We start from the raw sequence: 27,281 nt of genomic DNA on the forward strand, positions 1-27,281 counted from the left end.
GGATGATCCGAATGCTTGGCACCCAGCTCTCCACAAGGCCAACAATGAACTTAAAATGTCAGAAAACAGAACAATGAGGCAATTGTACATTGATTCCACCCCCAAATGTAACATAAATATTTATAATAACGGCACTGTGATGGTTCAAGGTTCGGAGGCCAGTCTGGATACATTTGTCAATTTGCCATACTCAAAACCTCTCCACCAAAACTGCCTACAACAGCGTCCACTTCCTTTGTGTCCAAGGACGTTGTCCCCAGTTTCCCTCTCCTACCACTGCCTGCAGCAGACATAGCCCTCAGCATGCCACTCTCACATGTGACACTTACAGTATCACAGCATTTCAGAGAGGAGGAGATCAGCCTGGCGCGTTAGCATAGGGAGCATAAGGATAAAATCTGTTAGTTGCAGTATGCTATCATTAACCCATATTTTTTACCTGACAATTATATCTGGTACTATCCCCAAGGTTTGGAAGGCGGCCCATGTACTCCCCCTTCACAAAGGTGGTGACCTTTGTCCCCTAAATAATTATTGCCCTATTTTCTAAACTTTCTTGCCTAGCTAAAATATTAGAATCCTTTATTAATTCTCAGCTAAGATCATTCTTATTTTTGAAATGTATTCTAAATGTACAGTTCATCAGTCGGGTTTTACACCAGGTCATAGCACAATCTCTGCTGCATCCCTAGTTATAAATGATATGGTTAACTGTGTGGATAAAAGGCAACATTGTGCTGCCCTTTTCATTGACCTGTCAAAGGCCTTCGATACTGTTGATCACTCACTGCTAATGCAGAGGATATCCTCAATTGGCCTAGACCAGGCTACATGTAACTGGTTAAAAATTACTTAACACTAAGAACTCAATGTGTATCTACTGATAGTGTTAAATCAGGTTTTCTGGACATAATAAAAGGTGTCCTGCAGGGGTCAATTCTGGGCCCTGGACTTGTATGCCAATGCACTGCTGTGTATAATATTGCCCCCACGGTTGACCAGGCTCTATCTGAACTACAGTATGCCTTCATTGCATTACAGAAAAAAGTAGTTGAACTGAAATTAGTATTGAATGCGGGTAATACTAAGTACAGTGCCCTCAGAAAGTATTCACACCCCTTGACTTTTTCCACATTTTGTTGTGTTACATTTAGTTTTTTTTGTCACTACACACACATTTTTACAAATGAAAAGCTGAAATGTCTTGAATCAATAAGTATTCAACCATTTTGTTATAGCAAGCCTAAATAAGATCTGTGCTTAAAAAGTCACATAATAAGTTGCATGGACTCACTCTGTATGCAATAATGGTGTTTAATATGGTTTTTGAATGATTACCTCATCTCTGTACCGCACACATACAATTATCGGTTAGGTCCCTCAATCAAGCAGTGAATTTCAAACACAGATTCAACCACAAAGACCAGGGAGGTTATCCAATGCCTCGCAAAGAAGGGCACCTATTGGTAGATGGGTAAAAAAAAAAGCAGACATTGAATATCCCTTTGAGCATAGTGACGTTATTCATTACACCCAGTCACTACAAAGATACAGGCATCCTTCCTAACTCAGTTGCCGGAGAGGAAGGAACCCACTCAGGAATTTCACCATAAAGCCAATGGTGACTTTAAAACCGTGATAGAAGAAAACTGAGGATTGATCAACAACATTGTAGTTACTCCACAATACTAACCTAATTGACAGAGTGAAAAGAAAGAAGCCTGCACAGAATATAAATATTCCAAAACTTGTATCCTGTTTGTAACAAAGCACTAAAGTAATACTGCAAAAAAATTTGAATTTTAGGACCCCTTTAGGTCAAAAAAAAATTAATACATATATATTTTTTAATAAAATGTGACTTGTTTCAGGAAACTAGGTGTATGTCGTGCGTCACTACTTCAGAGGAGAGCTATTTGAATTTAAACTTTTTTTTAAAATCAAAATGCGTTTTGGGGCAGAAATGACTTCTGGAACATGTGAACTTTCATGTTCCTTAATACAAACTTGTATGCCATCTGTAAATACGAATAAAATTGTTAAATTACGAGCTTAGTTGGTTTAGCCACAGAAAAAGACAGCAACCTTCCCGCTAGCCATGATTGGCTGAGATAATGAGTGGGCTGGACATGCCGAGAGATCGAGTTTTAAAATCAGTGGAATTAGAGTATGATAGCTAAGGAGATGGAGAAAACACCTGTCTCCGGATTACATCTTCAAACTAAGGGCAACCATGGCATCCGTGACAGAGAGGGAGACACGTCCATCTATGTATACGGGTAAGAGTCTAGCTAGCTACATTTTCAGATATTACATGTTTCTAATTTTGCCAGAAAGTTGTTTTCATTTCAAGATCAAATATACTGTTAGCTAGCTAGCTAATGTTAGCTGGCTGGCTCGATAGCTAACGTTATGTATATGATCTGTGTAGTAATATTATTTGTCAGAGCCATTTGCTTTGCTAGTTATAGCCTAATGTTAGCTAGCTAACATTGAACCTGGTTGGTTAGCTACCTGCAGATTCATGCAGCATAGTAACGTCATGAGTTGGGATTATGGTTCATTGTTTAGCTAGCTAGCTAGCTAGCTAGCTACATGTCTTAACAAAAGACTCCACTATGCAAGTAACCATTTCAATAGAATGTTAATGATGTCAATGCGACAACTGTTGATATACGTAGCTGGTAAATTCGCTCTGGCTATCTACTCCGATTTACGAATGGACAATCTGACAACACTCTGAGTTTACGGCCAGGGTTATAGTTTAAGAGGGTGTGAATGATGCTCAATGGGTGTAGACAAAGAAGAGCTCTCCAGTTGGTGTACCAAAACATTCAAAGGCCATTTTCTCAAAAGTAAGGTTACAAGTTTATCAACTTTCAAAACAGAATTACTTTCCCATTGTTCCTCAACTGAGTCGCTACTTTTATCCATTGTAAAAAACATAATTTCAAATTTTGCTACAAAAGACTGAATCGAGCCGGTCGGTCACAAATATTGAATTTGGCCTTTAATACTATAGCCCAAAGAAACGCACTGAATAACACATTCATAAATGGAAAAAAATACAGTCCAAAAATACATCATAAGGAATAAGGTTTTGAAGTGTCTGTTCTATATCTAGGAGATATAAGAAAGCTCAGGACATATTTTTGTTTTTTTGGACACATATTTGACCCCTTATTTTTGTTGACACAAAACTACCTCCATACTTCCATTCGTTTGTATGGGTTACCTTCAGACGAGTCATGTGACACTTGTTGAGGTCATAGAGCAAAACGAGTTTGTGAGTCTCCCCTTTCCATAGAGTGGTCATAATAGTTTGTAGGCCAAACGCTACAGATGTTTTCGTGAGAAGACTGATTTTCATGATGTTTCATGGTCTGACAAACACCACTGTTTGCGGAAGGCCGACATAGGAGGATGCAGTGTATTGAGACACAGCCAATGCAAAAAAAACTGATGGTTTTTGATGGGGATTTTTTTATTATGTTACTTAGATTGGCACACGTTTGCGTCAATAGACTCTTAAGGATCTACTTGAAAATCTATCGCAAGTCCTGAAAATGGTTGTGTAGCAATGATCAACAACCAATTTGACAGAGCTTGAAGAATTGTTTTAATAATAATGGGCAAATGTTGCACAATCCAGGTGTGGAAAGCTCTTAGAGACTTACCCGGAAAGACTCACATCTGTAATCACTGCCAAAGGTGTTTCTATAAAAGATTGACTCAGGGGTGTGAATACTTATGTAAATGAGATATTTCTGTATTTTTTTTTCAATACAATTGCTAACATTCATAAAAACATGTTTTCACTTTTTCATTATGGGGTGTTGTGTGTAGATGGGTCAGAAAAAAATTGATTTAATTCATTTTGAATTCAGGCTGTAACACAACAAAATGTGGAATAAGTCAAGGGCTATGAATTCTTTCTGAAGGCACTGTATATGTTGTTCTCTAAAGCACATAAAAATAACTCTGATGATTTAAACAACTTTGGATGGTGTTCATATTGATCGTGTCCCTGCTTACAAATATCTGGGCATCTGGATAGATGAAAAGCTGTCTTTTAAAAAGCATATTGATGAGTTAGTTAATAAGCTGAGAATAAAAATGGGCTTCTTCTATAGAAATAGGTCATGCCTCTCGCTAAATAGTAGAAAGCAGATGATTCAGTCGACGTTCCTATTGGTCCTACACTATGGCGACATCATCTATATGAACGCAGCTGCCACTTCAATAAAGCTGTTAGATTCAGTTTATCATAGTGCATTGCGCTTTATTACGGGCGACAATTTTAATACTCATCACTGCATTCTCTACCAGAAAGTTGGTTGGCCCTCTTTGATGTCACGTAGGTTGATACATTGCTATGTTTTCATGTATAAAACCCTTCTACAAAAACTCCCACTGTACCTACCTAAAATGATTACTAAACTTTAGACTTATGGGTTACCATGCCTGGTCTCTGGGATGGCTAACTATGGAAATTCCATTGGTCTTTACTGAGTTTGGTACAGTAAATCAGCTTTTAGTTTTCTTGCACCTTATTTGTGGAACAATCTTCAAAATGTTCTTACATTTGATGTTTTGGTACCTCTATGGCAATTCAGAAAGCTGATTGTGGACTTTATTACTGATATACAGTTGAAGTCGGAAGTTTACATACACTTAGGTTATTAAAACTTGTTTTTCAACCACTCCACAAATGTCTTGTTAACAAACTATAGTTTTGGCAAGTCGGTTAGGACATCTACTTTGTGCATGACACAAGTAATTTTTCCAGCAATTGTTTACAGACAGATTATTTCACTTATAATTCACTGTATCACAATTCCAGTGGGTCAGAAGTTTACATACACTAACTTGACTGATCCTTTAAACAGCTTGGACAATTCTAGAAAATGATGTAATGGCTTTAGAAGCTTCTGATAGGCTAATTGACATCATTTCAGTCAATTGGAGGTGTACATGTGGATGTATTTCAAGGCCTACCTTCAAACTCAGTGCATCTTTGCTTGACATCAAGGGAAAATCAAAAGAAATCAGCCAAGACCTCAGAATTTTTTTTTGTAAACCTTCACAAGTCTGGTTCATCATTGGGAGCAATTTCCAAATGCCTGAAGGTACCACGTTCAACTGTACAAACAATAGTACGCAAGTATAAACACCATGGGACCATGCAGCCGTCATACCGCTCAGGAAGGAGACGCGTTCTGTCTCCTAGAGATGAACGTACTTTGGTGCGAAAAGTGCAAATCAATCCCAGAACAACAGCAAAGGACCTTGTGAAGATGCTGGAGGAAACAGGTACAAAAGTATCTATATTCACAGTAAAACGAGTCCTATATCGACATAACCTGAAAGGCCTCTCAGCAAGGAAGAAGCCACTGCTCCAAAACCGCCATAAAAAAGCCAGACTACGGTTTGCAACCGCACATGGGGACAAAGATCGTACTTTTTTGAGAAATGTCCTCTGGTCTGATGAAACAAAAATAGAACTGTTTGGCCATAATGACCATCGTTATGTTTGGAGGAAAAAGGGGAAACTTGCAAGCCGAAGAACACCATCCCAACCGTGAAGGACGGGGGTGGCAGCATCATGCTGTGGGGGTGCTTTTCTGCAGGAGAGTCTGGTGCACTTCATAAAAATAGATGGCATCATGGAAGGAAACGTATGTGGATATATTGAAGCAACATCTCAAGACATCAGTCAGGAAGTTAAAGCTTGGTCGCAAATGGGTCTTCCAAGTGGACAATGACCCCAAGCATACTTCCAAAGTTGTGGCAAAATGGCTTAAGGACAACAAAGTCAAGGTATTGGAGGGGCCATCACAAAGCCCTGACCTCATTTCTATAGAAAATATGTGGGCAGAACTGAAAAAGCGTGTGCGATCAAGGAGGCCTACAAACCTGACTCAGTTACACCAGCTCTGTCAGGAGGAATGGGCCAAAATTCACCCAACTTATTGTGGGAAGCTTGTGGAAGGCTACCCGAAACGTTTGACCCAAGTTAAACAATTTAAAGGCAATGCTACCAAATACTAATTGAGTGTATGTAAGCTGAAATAAATAATTCTCTCTACTATTATTCTGACATTTCACATTCTTAAAATAAAGTGGTGATCCTAACTGACCTAAGACAGGGAATTTTTACTAGGATTAAATGTCATTAATTGTGAAAAACTGAGTTTAAATGTATTTGGCTAAGGTGTATGTAAACTTCCGACTTCAACTGTATGTGTTTGTTTTTTATGAATGTTTTTCTTTCTGTTTGCATTTTGTATTTATATTTTGATGCGTGTATTTTCTGTAATTTCTGTACTTCAGGGCTCATCTGTAAAAGAGACATTGGTCTCAGTATGACTCCCTGATCAAATAAAGGTTAAATAATAAAGAAATAAAAATAATCTATTCTAAAATTAAGAGCAGTCAAGCTTTAGAAAAACCACAAAGGACTCAACAGCAGTTTGGAAGGTAAAATCAGCATAGTAATGTAGTCTATTTGATTTTCTACAGGAGATCCTTATATTTGGCCGCTCCTTTAAAGTTGAAGAGATTCAGAGTGATGAACGATATCAAGCACTTAAGGTAAGTGGATCAAAAGGAACTCTATTCAATAGATACCTTTGTTTCATTTACTGTACATTTCCGCCAAATTATAATTTTATACATCATAAAAATGCTGCCAGCAAGACTTAAATAGATCCTATACCAGTAATTCCGCCCCCCAAAGAGATCCCATCTGACAACATGTTCTCTTGAGTACATCTGTGCTTTCTTGACAGCTGTTCACCAGTGTGTTCGGGGTTGGACCCAAAACAGCGGAGAAGTGGTACCGAAGAGGGCTGCGCTCACTCAAGGAGATTCTGACCGAGCCCAACATCCAGCTGAACAGGATGCAGAGTGCTGGTATGAATAGGAGTAGTACACAACCTCCTCCCTTTGTTTTGATATCAGAACATTAATATGTAGCTGCTCTTAAATTATATTAGTTTTGATATTGCCGTAGTTGCAGAAAGTGGTAAACTCTGATGGTATCTCTATCTCTAGGATCGTATTCACAAAAGGTCGCAGAATACGATTCTATGAACAGGGAGGACCTGATCCTAGTTCAGCACTTCTAATCTGATACACTTTTACGGGCCCAAGTCTCTCATTCTGTTAAGGTAATGTCCCAGAGTAGGTTCTTTATCCGATACTCTAAAAGTAGCAGTAGACCCCCAGACAGTTCGTACTTTACAGTGATAAGCTGAGACCGTAGGTGAACTAATACAATGAAAACCTACCAAGGGGGATTCATAATGCAAATCAATGAGTTGTAGTTATAAAGGGTAAAGCTTGTCATGGGACACTCATCAATCAGCTTGGGAGAGAAGGCCCTCATTAACATAAAGACCCCAAAACATCCCCTGACTTTCAATATGAGAATTATGACTTGTTTGTCACATCTTTGATGCAACACAGCAACAGAGTGAAATCTCACAGTATGTTTTATCCCTACTTCCTTGTTTGGGAATTAGTTTTAGCTGACTGGGGGATAAACGTGCTCTTTTTAAGTTGATTAGGCAGAGTGGGAAGTCTTTGGCAAGTGGCCATTTGGGTTTAAGACATGAAATAAATAAAAGTGGAGACAGATGGGACTGGGAGGAAAGTGGCAGATCTGGGGATCGAACCAGCGCCTATGGGGCAATATGTGGTCCAGAGTCAGCGACACTACCGCTTGACCAGACTCCAGCATGCTTCTATAGCTTGCAATAATGAAATTATTATTTTCTTGCAAGAATGAATCAACAATGAAATGCTATACCCTAGTCACAACATAGATACAGTGGGGAAAAAAAGTATTTAGTCAGCCACCAATTGTGCAAGTTCTCCCACTTAAAAAGATGAGAGAGGCCTGTCATTTTCATCATAGGTACACGTCAACTATGACAGACAAAATGAGGAAAGAATTTCCAGAAAATCACATTGTAGGATTTTTTATGAATTTATTTGCAAATTATGGTGGAAAATAAGTATTTGGTCAATAACAAAAGTTTCTCAATACTTTGTTATATAACCTTTGTTGGCAATGACACAGGTCAAATGTTTTCTGTAAGTCTTCACAAGGTTTTCACACACTGTTGCTGGTATTTTGGCCCATTCCTCCATGCAGATCTCCTCTAGAGCAGTGATGTTTTGGGGCTGTCGCTGGGCAACACGGACTTTCAACTCCCTCCAAAGATGTTCTATGGGGTTGAGATCTGGAGACTGGCTAGGCCACTCCAGGACCTTGAAATGATACTTACGAAGCCACTCCTTCGTTGCCCGGCGGTGTGTTTGGGATCATTGTCATGCTGAAGACCCAGCCACGTTTCATCTTCAATGCCCTTGCTGATGGAAGGAGGTTTTCACTCAAAATCTCACGATACATGGCCCCATTCATTCTTTCCTTTACACGGATCAGTCGTCCTGGTCCCTTTGCAGAAAAACAGCCCCAAAGCATGATGTTTCCACCCCCATGCTTCACAGTAGGTATGGCTTCTTTGGATGCAACTCAGCATTCTTTGTCCTCCAAACACGACGAGTTGAGTTTTTACCAAAAGGTTCTATTTTGGTTTCATCTGACCATATGACATTCTCCCAATCCTCTTCTGGATCATCCAAATGCACTCTAGCAAACTTCAGACGGGGCCTGGACATGTACTGGCTTAAGCAGGGGGACACGTCTGGCACTGCAGGATTTGAGTCCCTGGCGGCGTAGTGTGTTACTGATGGTAGGCTTTGTTACTTTGGTCCCAGCTCTCTGCAGGTCATTCACTAGGTCCCCCCGTGTGGTTCTGGGATTTATGCTCACCGTTCTTGTGATCATTTTGACCCCACGGGGTGAGATCTTGCGTGAGACCCTGATCGAGGGAGATTATCAGTGGTCTTGTATGTCTTCCATTTCCTAATAATTGCTCCCACAGTTGATTTCTTCAAACCAAGCTGCTTACCTATTGCAGATTCAGTCTTCCCAGCCTGGTGCAGGTCTACAATTTTGTTTCTGGTGTCCTTTGACAGCTCTTTGGTCTTGGCCATAGTGGAGTTTGGAGTGTGACTGTTTGAGGTTGTGGACAGGTGTCTTTTATACTGATAACAAGTTCAAACAGTTGCCATTAATACAGGTAACGAGTGGAGGACAGAGGAGCCTCTTAAAGAAGAAGTTACAGGTCTGTGAGAGCCAGAAATCTTGCTTGTTTGTAGGTGACCAAATACTTATTTTCCACCATAATTTGCAAAAAAATTCATTAAAAATCCTACAATGTGATTTTCTGGAACAAAAAATCTCAGTTTGTCTGTCATAGTTGACGTGTACCTATGATGAAAATTACAGGCCTCTCTCATCTTTTTAAGTGGGAGAACTTGCACAATTGGTGGCTGACTAAATACTTTTTTCCCCACTGTACATGAAAGAGTACAATAAAATGAAAGTGTCCTTTCAAGGTGGTCTTCTCTAAACTCTGCTTCAGGAGATGGTAGTAGGTGACTACCGTGCCTTCAGAAAGTAATCCCCCCCATAAAGCTTTCCACATTTTGTTGTGTTACAAAGTGGGATTAAAATTGATTTAATTGTAATTTTTTGTCAACGATCTACAGAAAATACTCTGTAATGTCAAATTGGAAGAAAAATTATATATTTTTTAGTGATAAAATAAAACACAAATGTATCTTGATTAGATAAGTATTCAACCCCCTGAGTCAATACAAGTTAGAATCACCTTTGGTAGAGATCACAGCTGTGAGTCTTTCTGGGTAAGACTCTAAGAGCTTTGCACACCTGGATTGTACAATATTTTCCCATTATTCTTTTAAAAAATCTTCAAGCTCTGTCAAGTTGGTTGTTGGTCATTGCAAGACAGCCATTTTCAAGTCTTGGCATAGACTTTCAAGCCGATTTAAGTCAAAACCATACTTAGACCATTCAGGAACATTCAATGTCGTCTTGGTAAGCAACTCCTGTGTATATTTAAGGTAATTGTCTGTTGAAAGGTGAATTTGTCTCCCAGTGTCCGTTGGAAGTTTTCCTCTAGGATTTTGCCTGTGCTTAGCTCTATTCCGTTTATTTTTGTCCTAAAAAACTCCCTAGTCCTTGCTGATGACAAGCATACCCATAATGTGATGCCATGCTTGAAAATATGAAGAGTGGTACTCAGTGATGTGTTGTGTTGGATTTGCCCCAAACATAACGCTTTGTATTCAGGACAAAGAGTTTGTTTCTTTGACAAATGTTTTGTAGTATTATTTTAGTGCCTTATTGCAAACAGGATGCGTGTTTTGGAATATTTTTTATTCTGTACAGGCTTCCTTCTTTTCACTCTGTCATTTATGTAAGTATTGTGCAGTAACTACATTGTTGTTGATCAATCCTCAGTTATCTCCTATCACAGCCATTAAACTCTGTAACTGTTTTACAATCACCATTGGCCTCATGGTGAAATCCCTCAGCGGTTTCCTTCCTCTCCAGCAACTGAGTTAGGAAGGGCGCCTGTATCTTTGTAGTGACTGGGTGAATTGATACACCATCCAAAGTGTAATTAATAACTGCGCCATGCCCTAAAGTATATTTGTCACGGATTCTGCCGAGGCTGCTCCTCCTCCTTGCTCGGGCAGGCTTCGGCGTTCGTCGTCCCCGGAGTACTAGCTACTGCTGATCGATGTTTTGGTGTTTGTCTTGTTCTGTCTTGAGTGGTTACACCTGTTCGCTATTATGTTTGATTGTAGTCCCTATATTTACCCATGTCTCTCGTTTGGTATTGTGTGTTATTGTTTTGTGTCTAGGCTGTATCGGCATTGCTGTTTTGTCGTATACGTGTATTTGTTTTCCTCCCTGTTAGGAGGTTTTGTTTTGTATGTTCTTTACTATTAGTAAAGTACATCTGCTAGTATCTCTGTGTCCTGCGCTTGACTTCACTCACCGCATACACGTCGCCTCTTGACAATATTCAATGTCTGCTTTTTTTTTACCAATCTACCAATAGGTGCCCTTCTTTGTGAACCATTGGAACACCTCCCTGGTCTTTGTTGTTGAATCTGTGCTTGAAATTCACTGTTGACTGAGAGACCTTACAGATAATTGTATGTTTGGGGTACAGAGATGGGGTAGTCACAGAGTGAATCCATGCAACTTTTTTATGTGACTTGTTAAGCACATTTTTACTCCTGAACTTATTTAGGCTTGCCATAACAAAAGTGTTGAATACTTATTGACGCAGGACATTTCAGCTTAACATTTTTTATAAATATGTAAACATTTCTAAAAATATAATTCCACTTTGACATTATGGGGTATTGTGTGTAGATCAGTGACACAAAATCCATTTAAAATTCAGGCTATAATACAACAACATTTTGAAAAAGTCAAGGGGTGTGAATACTTTCTGAAGGCACTGTATTTGGTATTGTACAGGACATAGCCTACCTTTGTGATTCTACCATTGACTTGGCGAAGTCTTTATAAACCATTTTATTTTCAGTTCTACAGTGGATAATAACGTTTCATTAGATTCAGTTTATACTCAGAGAAAAGTGTTTTGGAAGCGGGTGAGATTTCCAGTTACTAAGCTGTAATGACAAACAAATATCTCCCGTTGTGAAATCCCAGCGAAATCAAGATGATGTGCAGTGGGATTACTGGCTGAGATGGAACAGTTTCCTAATCTTAGAGGAGAAGGAGAGTCAAAATTGCAGTGTGGGGGTAGACGTAGGTAGGAGCAGAAAGATGAAGGCTGGGATTAACTGTGTTTGTCAGACTGGTGGGGAAAAGCCACAAAGATCCATTCAGTTTTCACTGTCAACAGCGAAATGGATTATTTAATAACCTTATTGATGTATACAAAATGGTGCAACCTTGTTGGGGGAATAATAGTTTAAATTAACAACTTCAAAGTGTCTCAATAGACTTATAGGCATTTTTTTAAATGATGGTACTTAACAGGTAATTTGGGGATTCTATGGAAACTTTGAGAATGTACACTTGAATTATCTTAATGTTTTTACATTATACTATTTTTTAAACATCAGATTATTTATATATGTGTCCATATTGTCCATGAGTGTCCAGTAGATGGACCATATGGTTCCAGATGTAATAGCCGAATGAACAAAAATTCTAATCAACATTGTCACTTGAAAGTGAGGTGAGGCGAGAAGAGGACAGCCGAGTTGAGGAGATGCGAGAAGAGATTAGATTTGAGGAGAGGAGGGCCGGGCAGGGGTCCTTGAACATCCATTAGGTTATATTTCCACTTATTGTAGAGTATCAGAGAGCTATTAGGTTGTATTTACGCGCCCTCTTTCTCAGTTGCTCTTGAGTAGTTTTTGTGAGAGAGCAGCCTAGCACAGGGACTTTTTCTTAGCAAGAGTATAAAGTTCGGTAACACTTCATTTTAAGAGGTCCTTATTACAGTGTAAATACATGTGTAATTATACTAACAAGTATTGTAGTTAATTATAATAACTCATAGTTGCACTGTAATAACAACATGTAACTGATGGTAATTGCAGTCTGTAATTGCTTGTTACCATGCTTGTTACAAATGGGCAAGTTTCCACTAAATTCGCAAATTTTGTGTTTAGTTTCTTTCTTCTGTCACAAGATTGTAATCTATTGTGGACAGATGCAATGGGTGTCTGAGATTACAAAGGTTGGAGGCTCAATGGGCTCTAATTACCTACCCGTAAGCACTCTTCAAAATCTCCACTCAATGTTGTTGCTAGCACTTGCCCCCAAAATGTGTACCATCTGGGTTAACTTGGTTGAGTTTACAAAAACAGATCAGATATAGGTCATCCTCACTGACTGGGATCTACATACGGGCGTCATCCCAGATTTAAACAACAAAACAAACAACGTATAATTAATGTGTAAGTTACCCATTATGACAACCTGAACCTCCTTGCCATCCTAGTGAGAGGATAAACCCACTAGTACACCACAGAGTACATGTAATATCAGCATAAGTACAACATAATTACAAGGTGTTCCACATGATGTAGCTGCTTAAAATGAATTGTATATTGAGGGGTATTTACTTGTAATTAATGTATACTTATATAGTACATTACCCATCCTGACAACCTGGCCCTTATTTTCGGTATTTTGGTATTTTATTAGGATCCCCATTAGCTGTTGCAAAGGCAGCAGCTACTCTTCCTGGGGTCCACACAAAACATACATGACATAATACAGAACATTAATAGACAAGAACAGCTCAAGGACAGAACTACATTCCATGCAATAATGGCTCTATATAATACTGTACGCTTTCTTGAATTTGTTTTGTATTTGGGACTGTGAAAATAATCCTAGTGGCATTTCTGGTGAGGTAAGTGTGTGTGTCAGAGCTGTGTGTAAGTTGACTATCCAAACAATTTGGGATTTTAATGTTTCTTACAAAAAGAAGAAGTGATGCAGTCAGTCTCCTCACCTCTTAGCCAAGAGAGCCAAGCATGCATAGTATTTATATCAGCCCTCTGATTACAATGAGGAGCAAGAAGTGCCGCTCTGTTCTGGGCCAGCTGCAGCTTAACTAGGTCTTTCCTTGCAGCACTCGACAACACGACTGGACAATAATCAAGATAAGATAAAACTAGGACTTGCCTGCAGGACTTGCTTTTTGGAGTGTGGTGTCAAAAAAGCAGAGCATCTCTTTATTAGGGACAGACCTCTCCCCATCTTTACAACCATTGAATCTATATTGTTTGACCATGACAGTTTACAATCTAAGGTAACACCAAGTAATGTAGTCTCCTCAACTTGTTCAACAGCCACACCATTCATTACCAGATTCAGCTGAGGTCTAGAACATAGGGAATTATTTGTACCAAATACAATGCTCTTAGTTTTAGAGATATTCAGGACCAGTTGATTACTGGCCACTCATTCCAAAACAGGCTGCAACTCTTTGTTAAGGGTTTCAGTGACTTCATTAGCTGTGGTTGCTGATGCGTATATGGTTGAATCATCAGCATACATGGACACACATGCTTCGTTCAATGCCAGAGGCAGGTCATTGGTAGAAATTGAAAAGAGCAGAGGGCTTAGAGAGCTGCCCTGCGGTACACCACACTTTTACATGTATGACATTAGAGAAGCTTCCATTAAAGAAAACCCTTTGAGTTCTATTGGATAAATAGCTCTGAATCCACTATATGGTAGAGGTTGAAAAGCCATAACACATAAGTTTTTTCAACAACAGGTTATGCTCAATAATATCAAAGGCTGCACTGAAATCTAACAGTACAGCTCCCACAATCGTCTTTTTATCATTTTCTTTCAACCAATCATCAGTCATTTGTGTCAGTGCAGTACATGTTGTGTGCTCTTCTCTATAAGCATGATGAACGTCTGTTGTTAATTTGTTTACAGAGAAATAGCATTGTATTTGGTCAAATACCATTTTTCTCCCAACAGTTTGCTAAGAGCTGGCAAGCTGATGGGTCTGCTGTTAGAATCAGTAAAGGCCGCTTTACCACTCTTGGGTAGCTGAATTACTTTGGCTTCCCTCCAGGCCTGAGGACAAATACTTTCCTCTAGGCTCAGATTAAAGATATGACAGATAGGAGTGGCTATAGAGTCAGCTACCATCCTCAGTAACTTTCCATCTAAGTTGTCAATGCCAGGAGGTTTGTCATTATTGATCGATAACAATCATTTTCCCACCTCTCCCACACAAACTTTACAAAATTCAAACTTGCAATGCTTTTCTTTCATTATTAGTTTTTTTATGCATGAATACAATGGCTCACTCTTCGTTGTTTGCATTTCCTGCCTAAGTTTGCCCACTTTACCAATGAAGTAATCATAAAAATAATTGGCAACATTAAAAGGTTTTGTGATGAATAAGCCACCTGATTTGATGAAATGGAGTTGAATTAGTCTTTCTGCCCAATATTTCTTTTAAAATACTCCAACATTTTTTCCCATCATTCTTTATATCATTGATCTTGGCTTCATAATACAGTTTCTTCTTCTTTTTGTTAAGTTTAGTCACATAATTTCTCAATTTGCAGTAAGTCAGCCAGTCAGATGTGCAGCCAGACTTATTAGCCACTCCTTTTGCCCCATCTCTTTCAGCCAGACAGTTTTTCAATTTCTCATCAATCCATAGAGCCTTAACAGTTGTAACAGTCAGTTTCTTAACAGGTGCATGTTTATCAATAATTGAAAGAAGCAATTTCATAAATTCATCAAGTGCAGAGTCTGGATGCTCCTTATTATTCACATCAGACCAACACATATTTTGAACATCATCCACATAGGAGTCACAGCAAAATCTTTTGTATGATCTCTTATATACTATTTTATGCCCAACTTTTGGAACTTTGCCTTTCCTGGATATAGCCACTATATTGTGATCACTGCATCCAATGGGTACAGATACAGCTTTAGAACACCTTTCTACAGTATTAGTAAAAACATGATCGATACATGTGGATGATGTTGTTCCTGTAGTGTTTATAAACACCCTTGTAGGTTGATTAATAACCTGAGTCAGATCACAGGCACTGGTTACGGTGATGAGCTTTCTCTTGAGCGGACAGCTTGATAAAAACCAGTCAACATTCAGGTCCCCAAGAAAGTAGACCTCTCTGTTTACATCACATACACTATCAAGCATTTCACACATATTATTTAGATACTGACTGTTAGCACTTGGTGGCCTATAGCAACACCCCAAAAGAAATGTGCCAAGTGTGCCAAGTGCCAAGTGAACCTGCAACCACAACACTTCATTAACACTTGACATAAGATCTTCTCAAAGCATTACAGGGATATGGCTCTGAATAAATACAGCAACACCTCCCCCATAAGCACTTCTGTCTCTTCTATAAATGTTATATCCTTGTATTGCTACTGCTGTATCATCAAATGAATTATCTAAGTGAGTCTCAGAAATGGATAATATTTGAATGTTATCTGATGTTAGCAACTTATTGATTTCATGAACCTTATTTCTAAGGCTACATATATTAATATGGGCTATTTTCAGCCCTTTCCTGGGTAGCTTAATAAGGAAAAGAACAAGCAAAGCAAGATAAAAAAAATATACATTCAGCAGTCCATTAATCAATTGGTGTTTTGTAAGTGTGTGTGTGCTGTGGGGTTGAAGCTACGAACCCATAGGCTTGCCTCTCTCATCCCTTCCAGGCTTCTGTGAGGGAGGGTTTTACAATGAGCCTGTCATAGCGAATGTAAGCAATGTCCCCACGCGCTCTGGCAGCTTTTATGGCTGGGATAAGTTCTTTCCTCTTCTGGTGCACAGCTTCAGGATTGTCCTCGTTGAGGAAGATTTAAGTTCCTCTCAAGTTCTTGGCTCTTTCCAGAACAACTACCTTGAACCTCAGGAACTTGACCAGTATCGGCCTGGGCCTGTCACCTGGGCCGGTGGTTGGTATGAGTTCTGTGGGAGGACTCCGTCCAGGTCTCATGTGGAGATTCTGCAATTCCGTCCACAAAGATGTTGATCTGATGTCCTCTCTCAATGACTTACAGAACTCATAGAGCTGACCCTGGGAGAACTGCAAACTGTTTTCAGGTCCTGGATCTCTCTGGTCAGGTCGTTTATTATTTTATTAGTTGACTCCACCAGTATTTGGACAAACACTTGAAGCTATTTTGTTGTTGTTGTAACAACTGCTTGTAGAACTATTTTTATTTGTTTAAAATATCCTTCACCTGTGATAGAGCGACACCACTGTCCTCAATGGTACTCCCGCCGGCTTTGGTCTTTGTCATGGTAGCAACGTAGGTTACGCTGTTACTCCTCGCAGTTCCAGACAGGGCAGGTCACAGAGAAGATTGAAAACAACAATAATATAATAATAATAATAAATAATAGCATAATAATAATAATAATAATAATACATCAAAGAGCAGGGATCTAGACAGCCACAAACCCGGCCACAATGGCAAACCGCGTCGCGGGCTGCGTTCAAGCCCTCAAGAAAACCCTGCTAGCTTGATAGGCAGCTAGCTAGCAGCTAGGATAGCTGCTATGCCAAATAGCTCCTCAGACCCGGCCTTGGTCAGCAAGATCACTGGACAGAGAGTAGCAGTCCCAGCAACTGATGCCAACTGCGTCGTGGGATCCAAACTCAAAAGTTAGCTGGCTACTAAGAAACGTTTCAATACACTTTCAAAACAACAAACTTTCCAAAACAACAAACCAAGCTCTCCCTCATTCTGCGTCCAACAGGAAGTGACATTCATTGAATGGTTGCGTTAGAGATGGGATAGAGAAAGAGGTGGGATAGAGTTAGGACTATCATGGTGGTGTGTCCATTCAAACACAGATGGTGGTTTTAAGGCTTCCGGAAGCGCTGTCCAAGTGGGAGGATAAACACATCAGTATATCACAGAGTACATGCAACATCTGTATAAACTAGTTAAAATGAAGTATCTTGAGGGGTACTTACTTGTAATTAATGTGTACCTATGTAGTACATTACCCATTCTGACAAGCTGAGCCTTATTCCAGAAGCACCATTCAAGTGAGAAAATAAACACACTAGTACACCACAGAGCACATGTAATATCTGCATAAGTACAATGTAATTACTAGGTGTTACACAGGGTTTAGCTAGTTAAAATGAAGTGTATATTGAGGTGTACTTACTTGTAATTATTGTGTACATACAAATTACGTTACACATTCTGACAATCTAATCGTCGGCCTCTGAAAGCGCCATCCAAGTGAGAATATGAACACACTAATACACCACAGAGTACATATCTGTAATATCATCATAAGTACAAGTTTGTCGCTAGTTGTTACACAGGATTTAGCTATTTAAAGTGTAACTTTATAGTTAGAGATGAGCAAGTTATATATAATTACTTATTACTAATTACCAAGTGGAAATACCTACAAACAAAAAATAAGTGTCTATTTTAGTAACTTTATTTCAACATGTAAAAATACCTTACATTTCTTACAAAATAATAAGGGTTTTTATTGTTAGATTCATAATTTGATTAATTAGATTAAAAAAGCAAAAAAGCAAAACAAATTGCATGGAAAACATACTTTCTCTCTCCTATGTTTATGTTTTTGACCTGCAACACTTTATTTCTTTCACGTCAATATTTCATATCTGGATTTTGCACACTGTCCTTCTTCTTGATTCCGTTTATTGCACAACACGTGGGCACGTTTGAGGTCGTCATTATTTCGAGCGCGTTGCGCAGATGGGCAGATCTTAACATGATTCCTTAATTCCTGGGATAAATACAGTTGAAGTCGGAAGTTTACATACACTTAGGTTGGAGTCATTAAAACTTGTTTTTCAACCACTCCACAAATGTCTTGTTAACAAACTATAGTTTTGGCAAGTCGGTTAGGACATCTACTTTGTGCATGACACAAGTAGTAAGATTATTTCACTTATAATTTACTGTATCACAATTCCAGTGGGTCAGAAGTTTACATACACTAAGTTGACTGTGCCTTTAAACAGCTTGGAAAATTCCAGAAAATGATGTCACGGCTTTAGAAGCTTCTGATAGGCTAATTGACATTATTTGAGTCAATTGGAGGAGTACATGTGGATGTATTTCAAGGCCTACCTTCAAACTCTGTGCCTATTTGCTTGACATCATGGGGAAATCAAAAGAAATCAGCCAAGACCTCAGAAAAAATATTGTATACCTCCACAAGTCTGGTTCATCCTTGGGAGTAATTTCCAAACACCTGAAGGTACTATGTTCATCTGTACAAACAATAGTACGCAAGTATAAACACCATGGGACCATGCAGCCGTCATACCGCTCAGGAAGGAGACGCGTTCTGTCTCCTAGAGATGAACGTACTTTGGTGCGAAAAGTGCAAATCAATCCCAGAACAACAGCAAAGGACCTTGTGAAGATGGTGGAGGAAACAGGTACAAAAGTATCTATATGCACAATAAAACGAGTCCTATATCGACATAACCTGAAAGGCTGCTCAGCAAGGAAGAAGCCACTGCTCCAAAACCGCCATAAAAAAAGCCAGACTACGGTTTGCAACTGCACATAGGGACAAAGATCGTACTTATTGGAGAAATGTCCTCTGGTCTAATGAAACAAAAATAGAACTGTTTGGCCATAATGACCATCGTTATGTTTGGAGGAAAAAGGGGGTGCCTTGCAAGCCGAAGAACACTATCCCAACCATGAAGCACGGGGGTGGCAGCATCATGCTGTGGGGGTGCTTTGCTGCAGGAGGGACTGGTGCACTTCACAAAATAGATGGCATCATGAGGAAGGAAAATTATATGGATACATTGAAGCAGCATCTCAACACATCAGTCAGGAAGTTAAAGCTTGGTCGCAAATGGGTCTTCCAAATGGACAATGACCCCAAGCATACTTCCAAAGTTGTGGCAAAATGGCTTAAGGACAACAAAGTCAAGGTATTGGAGTGGCCATCACAAAGCCCTGACCTCAATCCTATAGAACATTTGAGGGCAGAACTGAAAAAGCATGTGCGAGCAAGGAGGCCTACAAACCTGACTCAGTTACACCAGCTCTGCCAGGAGGAATGGGCCAAAATTCACCCAACTTATTGTGGGAAGCTTGTGGAAGGCTACCCAAAACGTTTGACCCAAGTTAAACAATTTAAAGGCAATGCTACCAAATCCTAATTGAGTGTATGTAAACTTCTGACCCACTGGGAATGTGATGAAATAAATAAAGTATGATATAAATAATTCTCTCTACTATTATTCTGACATTTCACATTCTTAAAATAAAGTCGTGATCCTAACTGACCTAAGACAGGGAATTTTTACTAGGATTAAATGTCAGGAATTGTGAAAAACTGAGTTGAAATGTATTTGGCTAAGGTATATGTAAACTTCCGACTTCAACTGTAAATAATATAACCAATGCATCCCATCCAAAAGTGAGAATGTTCCTCAACAGTGAAAACCTTGCAAAATTACATGATGGAATAAGAGTTTGTCTTATGACCATTTTAAGTGAATTTATAAACCATTATTCAACCAAGCTTAATAGGCTAACAATTTGGCAAACGCTAATGACTATCTCACACTTTTAACCATAACTGTTTATTAAGGTCAGGCACCACAGGCTGAAATGACATTTTTGCATTTGCCTATCAATTTTGAGATTGGTTGGTATTTTGGTCCATTAACATTAGTATTTCCAAAAAGCGAACATAAAAATGTCTCCTTTAGGTTTATCATCAACATTTTAATGAATTTTAACCACTTAAAAATGGACCTACATCAATATTTTCAAAGCTCAATACATTAAATTACACATAATTCAAAAGCCCATTTCATAGAGAATGTTAAAAACTGGACAATTTTTTGAAACTCTATTTGAAGAGATGGTGATTGTGTCTAAATAGGCATTAGGCAGTCTAAATTGAGTGTACTTGTCTTTAAATGCCATTTCCCGAAGTCAGACTCTTCCTACACACTAACTCATTTTTCTTTGCTGCAGAAGCATCTGCTTTCACCAAATGTTGTGTGATTATCCTTAAATATATTCTTGATACTTTCCCAAAGGGAATTGTTGATATGTTGTAATTATTTTATTCTTGATAACATTTTCTTTGGAAAAGTTCACACAAAATGTATTTTACGTACATATATTTAGTATTTTACAGTTAAAAATATGAATGTCCAGTCCTGGATTGTCTTAACAAAATGAAACAAAAATATTTAGGGTGACTTCATCCAGTGTCCAGAAAAATGTATTTGCACGATATGCAAATATGTGCATATTTAATGAGATGTCACATCATTTGCATATTTTAATGACATTTCAGAACAATTGTAATACAAAAAAGTGCTATAATTGTGTCTACATTCATCTGGTAAAAGTTGATTGAGATATAATTAAGGGTAAGAAATACCCTATGGCCTTAAATGTGTCTAAAAAATGTTAATTTATGGTTAAAGTAATAGACTCATTGTCAAATGCACTGTTAAATTATTTAAAAATTTAAAATATTTTTGGAGGTGAACCGTTTGCAAACCTGTTTTTGCCATTGGGCCTGGGCATCAGACACCAGATCTTTATTGCGGAGTTGTGTCAATGAGGTGGTCGATTTTCTATTTGCTACCCCTTATCACATTGTTTGTGCAGGCTGAAATATGGTGTGTTGGGATGCTATCGGAAACTTTAACATTTGTAACAAGCATGGTAACAAGCATTAGTTGTTACACCCCTGTAATTAGACTGCAATTACAATCAGTTATATGTTGTTATTACAGTGTAAATATGAAATATTACAACGAATTACAATACTTGTTACAGTGTACTTACATATGTAATTACACTGTAATAAGGACCCCTTAAAATGAAGTGTTACCCAAAGTTCTTATATGAAACAACAACAGGAAGAATCTTGCTGCTCCGGACGACCAGGTGCTTTTGCTCTCCGAGGCTGACTTGAGGAAAACTCTCAAAAGAGTGACTACTCACAAAGCTGCAGGCCCAGATGGCATCCCTGGCCGTGTCATCAGAATTTGTGCTGACCAACTGGTGGGCATCTTCTCAGACATTTTCAACCTGTCCCTGTCCCAGGATGTAGTACCTACCTGCTTCAAGGAGACCACAATCGTTCCAGTGCCCAAGAAAAACAAGGTGACATGCCCAAATGACTATCGCCCCGTCGCACTCACCCCGGTCATCATCAAGTGCTTTGAGAGGCTGGTCATGGCTCACATCAAGGCCAGCATGCCAGGCACACTGGACCCACTCCAATTTAACTACAGCTACAATAGAGCCACAGAAAAGGCCATTTCCATCGCTATTCACATGGCCATAACACATCTAGACAAGAGGAACACCTAAGTGAGAATGCTGTTCATTGACTACAGTTCAGCATTCAACACTATGGTTCCCGCCTAGCTCGACACCAAGCTCTGCAACTGGATCCTGGACTTCCTGACGGGCAGACCACAGACTGTGAGGTTCCTCCACACTGACTCTTAACACAGGGGCCCCCCAAAGGTATGTTCTCAGCCCTCTGCTGTACTCCCTGTTCACCCATGAATGCGTGGCTTTGCACAATACCAACTCTATCATCAAGTTTGCTGACGACACCATGGTTGTAGGCCTGATAATCGACAACAACAAGTCAGCCTATAGGGAGGAGGTAAATTAACTGGCAATATGATGCCAGGACAACAACCACTCCCTCAACGTTAGCAAAACAGGAATTGATTGTTGACTTCAGGAAGCAGAGGAGGGAACATGCTCGGATCCACATTTATGGGACTGCAGTAGAGAGAGTCAGCAGTTTTAAGTTCCTCAGCTTCCATATCACTGAGGACTTAACATGGACAAACAACACCACCACTCTTGTCAAGAGGGCGCAACAGCGTCTTTACTTCTTAAGGCGGCTGAAAAAATGTGGCATGCCACCCCGGGTCCTCTCCAAATGCTGCACCATCGAGAGCATCCTGACCGGTTGCATCACACCCTGGTACGGAAATTGCTCCGTCCACGATGCAAGACCCTCCAGTGGGTGGTGAAGACGGCCCAGTACATCACTGGGACCGTGCTCCCACCCATCCAGGACATCTACTCGAAACGGTGCCTGAAGGCCCACAGCATTATCAAGGACCCCACACACCCCAGCCACGAGCTGTTCACTCCCTTACTGTTGGGCAGACGGCATCGGAGCATGAGGTCTGATACCAACAGGCTCACATACTTTTTCTATCTACAAGCCGTCAGACTGCTGAACACCTGAACTGCACTGATCACCTGCACTGACTCTCTGCACGCACACACACACACACACACACACACACACTCACACACACACACACACAAACACACACACACGCATAATGTATATATACAATCATGCTACACACTCATCACAACAGCTGCTACCAGACTCTTATTATTATTGCTAAATACTGCACAATGTAAATATTGGAATATAAATTGTGCGTTCCTGTATTATACTTACTGTATGCTAAAATGTTTATTCTATTCTACTGAGCCATTTAGTTTATGTTCATATTCTTGTCTTTCATTCGTTTTTATTGTTGTTGCATTGTTGAGAACAAACCACTGAGGTATAAAGAACTGGAGACTGATTCCAAGATGTCCGACTGTTGTTTTCAAGGTAGTCTACTCACGTTTGCATACGCTGATTAATGGACCGTCTATATCCGGGTCCAACATCACATGCGCACTAGCACTCTGCGCACAGGGAGCAGCGTGAGCTGCGAAGACGTCATCACGTCAACCAAAAACATGGCAGACATTGGATGAATATAAAATGTTAATATCTTTGGATGTAAGTGATGATTTTTTTATTTTAAATCTGACTTCTCTATGTGGCCCTTTATGGAAAGTGTCTTTCTGGGCCGGGCGTCAATTAAGCTGCAGTACCAAAGCAAGACTGTAGGAGCAGTCGAAACCATGCTTCTAGACTGGAACCCTGGCCCCTTGGAAGTAAGCATTTCGTTGGACGGTGTATACCGTGTGTATCCTGTACATACGACTAATACAACTTGAAACTTGAAACATCCATGGCTGCCAATTTGGAAAAGTGGAGGAGAAACATAGAGATGAGAGACGAGTAGAGGAGAGAGGGCAGTGCAAGGCAGGGGAGAGGAAATAGCATTTTGTGTGACATGGATTGAAAGCGATAGTTCTTGAGCTTCCATTAGGTCATATTCCCACTTATTTTAGGGTTGAGAGAGGTTTAGCGTTCTCAGTCGCTTTTGAGTAGTTTATGTGAAAGAGCAACCTAGAATAGGAACTTTTTCTTAGCAAGAGTTCAAAGTTGTTATATGGAACACCAATGACTGCCAACTTTGGAGAGTGGAGGAGAAAGGTAGAGAGGTGAGTAGAGGAGGGCAGGTCAGGTGAGATAAAATAGCATATTCCTTAGTGTCACATTAATTATGAGTTATACCTGTATACTCTCAAAAGAGAGGCTAGTTAGAACCAAAAAAGGGTTCTTCATTTTGTCCATGTAGGGGAACCCTTTTTATGGCTGTGGAGAAGCTTTTTATTTAGTTTTTTTGAATAACCCTTTGTATGGTTATTCATTACATTGTTAGAACCAGAGGGTTTTATATTTTTGGGGGTACTTTTTACCCCTTTTTTCTCCCCAATTGGTAGTTACAGTCTTGTCCCATCGCTGCAACTCCCGTACAGACGGGTTGAGAGCCATGCGTCCTCCGAAACATGACCCCCGCAAAGCCGCACTGCTTCTTGACACACTGCTCACTTAACCCGGAAGCCAGCCGCACCAATGTGTCGGAGGAAACACTTTACAACTGGCGACACAAGTCGGCGTGCATGCGCCCGGCCCGCCACAAGGAGTCGCTAGAGCGCGATGGGACAAGGACATCACTGGGCCAATTGTGCGCCGCCTCATTGGTCTCCCGGTCGCGGCCGGCTGCGACACAGCCTGGGATCGAACCCGGGTCTGTAGTGACGCCTCTAGTGCAGTGCCTTAGACCGCTGTGCCACTCGGGAGGCCCCAGAGGGTTTTTTATTACACTGTAAAAAAAATCCTGGGTACTGGTTGCAGTGAAAATATGGTAAATATACAAAAATAATTGTATTTTTAGAGTTGGATTAAGGTATTTTTGCTGTAAGGGACAGTATCCTGCTGTATTCTGATCACTTGGGAGTGAACCTCACTTGGGATTTGAACTCACAACCTCTCGGTTGCCAGTGACCTGAATTTCCTGTACACCACCGGATCTGTGTGTATAACAGAGATTTGTAAAAAATATTAGAACCAATAGAGTTTCTGTCATTTGTCCCTATGGGGTTCCATTTAGAACTCTCTCATGAAGAACCCTCTGGTTCCAGGTAGAACCAATGACAGGCTCTACAGTTATACTTATAGGATACTTCAGATGCGCTTATGGCACACACTGTTAGGTACTCACGTGGTATGGGTTGGTATCTTTACAGGTACATGTGCGCAAAATCTAATATATTGGGACCTTTTTCTACCCAATATATTAAATATAAGGTACAATCATTACTGCACTCATTAGCATATTTGCAAGCATGGTCTAAAATATGTTGAATTTGTGCCAACCATTAGTGGAAGTGTTTAGTTTAAGTGGTTTTATCATTATACTGATAAAGGTTGAGCACCTCATTTGTCTACTCCCAGTTCTACAATCTTTGTTAGAGCTCGTAAAAATCAAGAGCTGCACTGTTAAGAGTTTACTGTGCATTTTCCAGTAACTTAATGGCAGTTGGTCACCAGGAAGTTCATGTTTATTTTTGAATAAAAATAAGTATTCAATCAATCAAATGTATTTATTTATAAAGCCCTTTTTACATCAGCAGATGTCACAAAGTGATTATACAGATGAACTGGGGACGGGGACAGCCAGGAGTCATCAGGCCAGGTAGTTCTGAGGCATGGTCCTAGGGCTCAGGTTCTCCGGGAGGAGAGAGAGAGTGAGAGAGAGAGAGAGAGAGAGAGAGAGAGAGATGGGAGAATTAGAGGGAGCATACTTAAGTTCACACAGAACACCAGATAAGACAGGATACTTTCACCTGATAGGACAGACTGACCCTAGCTTCCCGGTATAAAGACTATTGCAGCATAGATACTGCCAAAGCACAGCCCCCACAACACTAAAGGGAAATCAACAGACCAACAACTTACTACCCTGATGCAAGACTAAGAATAGCCCACGAAGATCTCCTCCACCGCACGAGCCGGAGGGGGTGCAAAACCAGACAGAAAGATCACGTAAGTGACTCAACCCACTCAAGTCGAGTATAGCGAAAAAGCCTGGCATGTCGCACCCCTCCTAGCAAGCCAGTGACTCCCCCGTAATAGGGTCAGAGGCAGATAATCCCAGTTGAGAAATGGGAGCCGGCCAGGCAGAGACAGCAAGTGCGGTTCGTCACCCCAGTGCCTTGCGATTCACCTTCGCAGTCTTCAGTAAAGACTTGAAAGGTCGAGACCGAGTATGCATCTCTCATTTGTAGACAAAAAGTTTCAGATTTTTCGCAATGTTTACTTTTCCACATTTTGTTGTGTTACAGCCTGAATTTAAAATGGATTAAATTGAGATTGGCCTACACACAATACCCCATAATGTCGAAGTGGAATTATGTTTTTAGAAATATTTACAAATTAATAATAAATGAAAAGCTGAAATGTCTTAAGTTAATAAGTATTCAACCCATTTGTTATGGCAAGCTAAAATAAGTTCAGGAGTAAAAATGTGCTTAACAAGTCACATAAAAGTTTAATGGACTCACTTTGTGTGCAATAATTGTGATGGTGATTTGAAGGAGTCAGGCGCAGGAGGGTAAATCACAGAACACAGACTTTATTCCGGAATACAGAGTTACGCTATATAGCGTCAAACAGTCCAGTGCGCAAAACGGGCGCACTGGAACAAAAAAGGCACACAGGAAAAATATACCCCAGCAATTCAAAATACACGTAGCTCAACCGAGCTACTCTCTCCTCACATTAAACAATCACCCACAAGGACAAGGGGGCAGAGGGAACAGTTATACACATACTAATGAGGGGATATGAACCAGGTGTGTGTAATAGACAAGACAAAACAAATGGAATGATGAGATGAGATGCGGAAGTGGCTAGAAGGCCAGTGACGACGGACGCCGAAGCCTGCCCGAACAAGGAGAGGAGGCAGCTTCGGAGGAAGTCGTGACAGTACCCCCCCCCCTTGACGCGCAGCTCCAGCAGCGCGCCGACACTGGCCTCGGGGACTGCTAGGAGGATGTGGAACGGACGGAGTACGCCGGGGTCCCCTCGATGTCCAGAGGAGGCGGAGGGACCTCCCGCACCTCTGACTCCTGGAGTGGACCAGCCACCACCGGCCTGAGGAGAGACACATTTACATTTACATTTGCGTCATTTAGCAGACGCTCTTATCCAGAGCGACTTACAAATTGGTGCATTCACCTTATAGCCAGTGGGATAACCACTTTACAATATATATATATATATATATATATATATATATATATATATATATATATATATATATATATATATATATATATATTTATTCTTTTTTTTTTTTTTTTGGGGGGGTGTAAGGGGGGTAGAAGGATTACTTATCCTATTCCAGGTGTTCCTTAAAGAGGTGGGGTTTCAAATGTCTCCGGAAGGTGGTGAGTAACTCCGCTGTCCTGGCGTCGTGAGGGAGCTTGTTCCACCATTGGGGTGCCAGAGCAGCGAACAGTTTTGACTGGGCTGAGCGGGAACTGTGCTTCAGCAGAGGTAGGGGAGCCAGCAGGCCAGAGGTGGATG

General features: G+C 40.2%; 1 protein-coding gene across 1 annotated transcript in view; it reads left to right on the plus strand.

Moving 5' to 3' along the window:
* Positions 1 to 27,281, plus strand: part of LOC121553292 (DNA nucleotidylexotransferase-like) — a 182,711-nt gene that overhangs the window by 61,100 nt on the left and 94,330 nt on the right. The window contains exons 5-6 of the mRNA XM_041866314.2: positions 6,523 to 6,594; positions 6,792 to 6,915. Of these exons, the coding sequence (XP_041722248.2) occupies positions 6,523 to 6,594; positions 6,792 to 6,915 (196 nt within the window). The remainder of the gene's footprint in view (positions 1 to 6,522; positions 6,595 to 6,791; positions 6,916 to 27,281) is intronic.

This window comes from Coregonus clupeaformis, chromosome 37, assembly GCF_020615455.1.
Source record: "Coregonus clupeaformis isolate EN_2021a chromosome 37, ASM2061545v1, whole genome shotgun sequence".
Taxonomy (NCBI): Eukaryota; Metazoa; Chordata; class Actinopteri; order Salmoniformes; family Salmonidae; genus Coregonus; species Coregonus clupeaformis.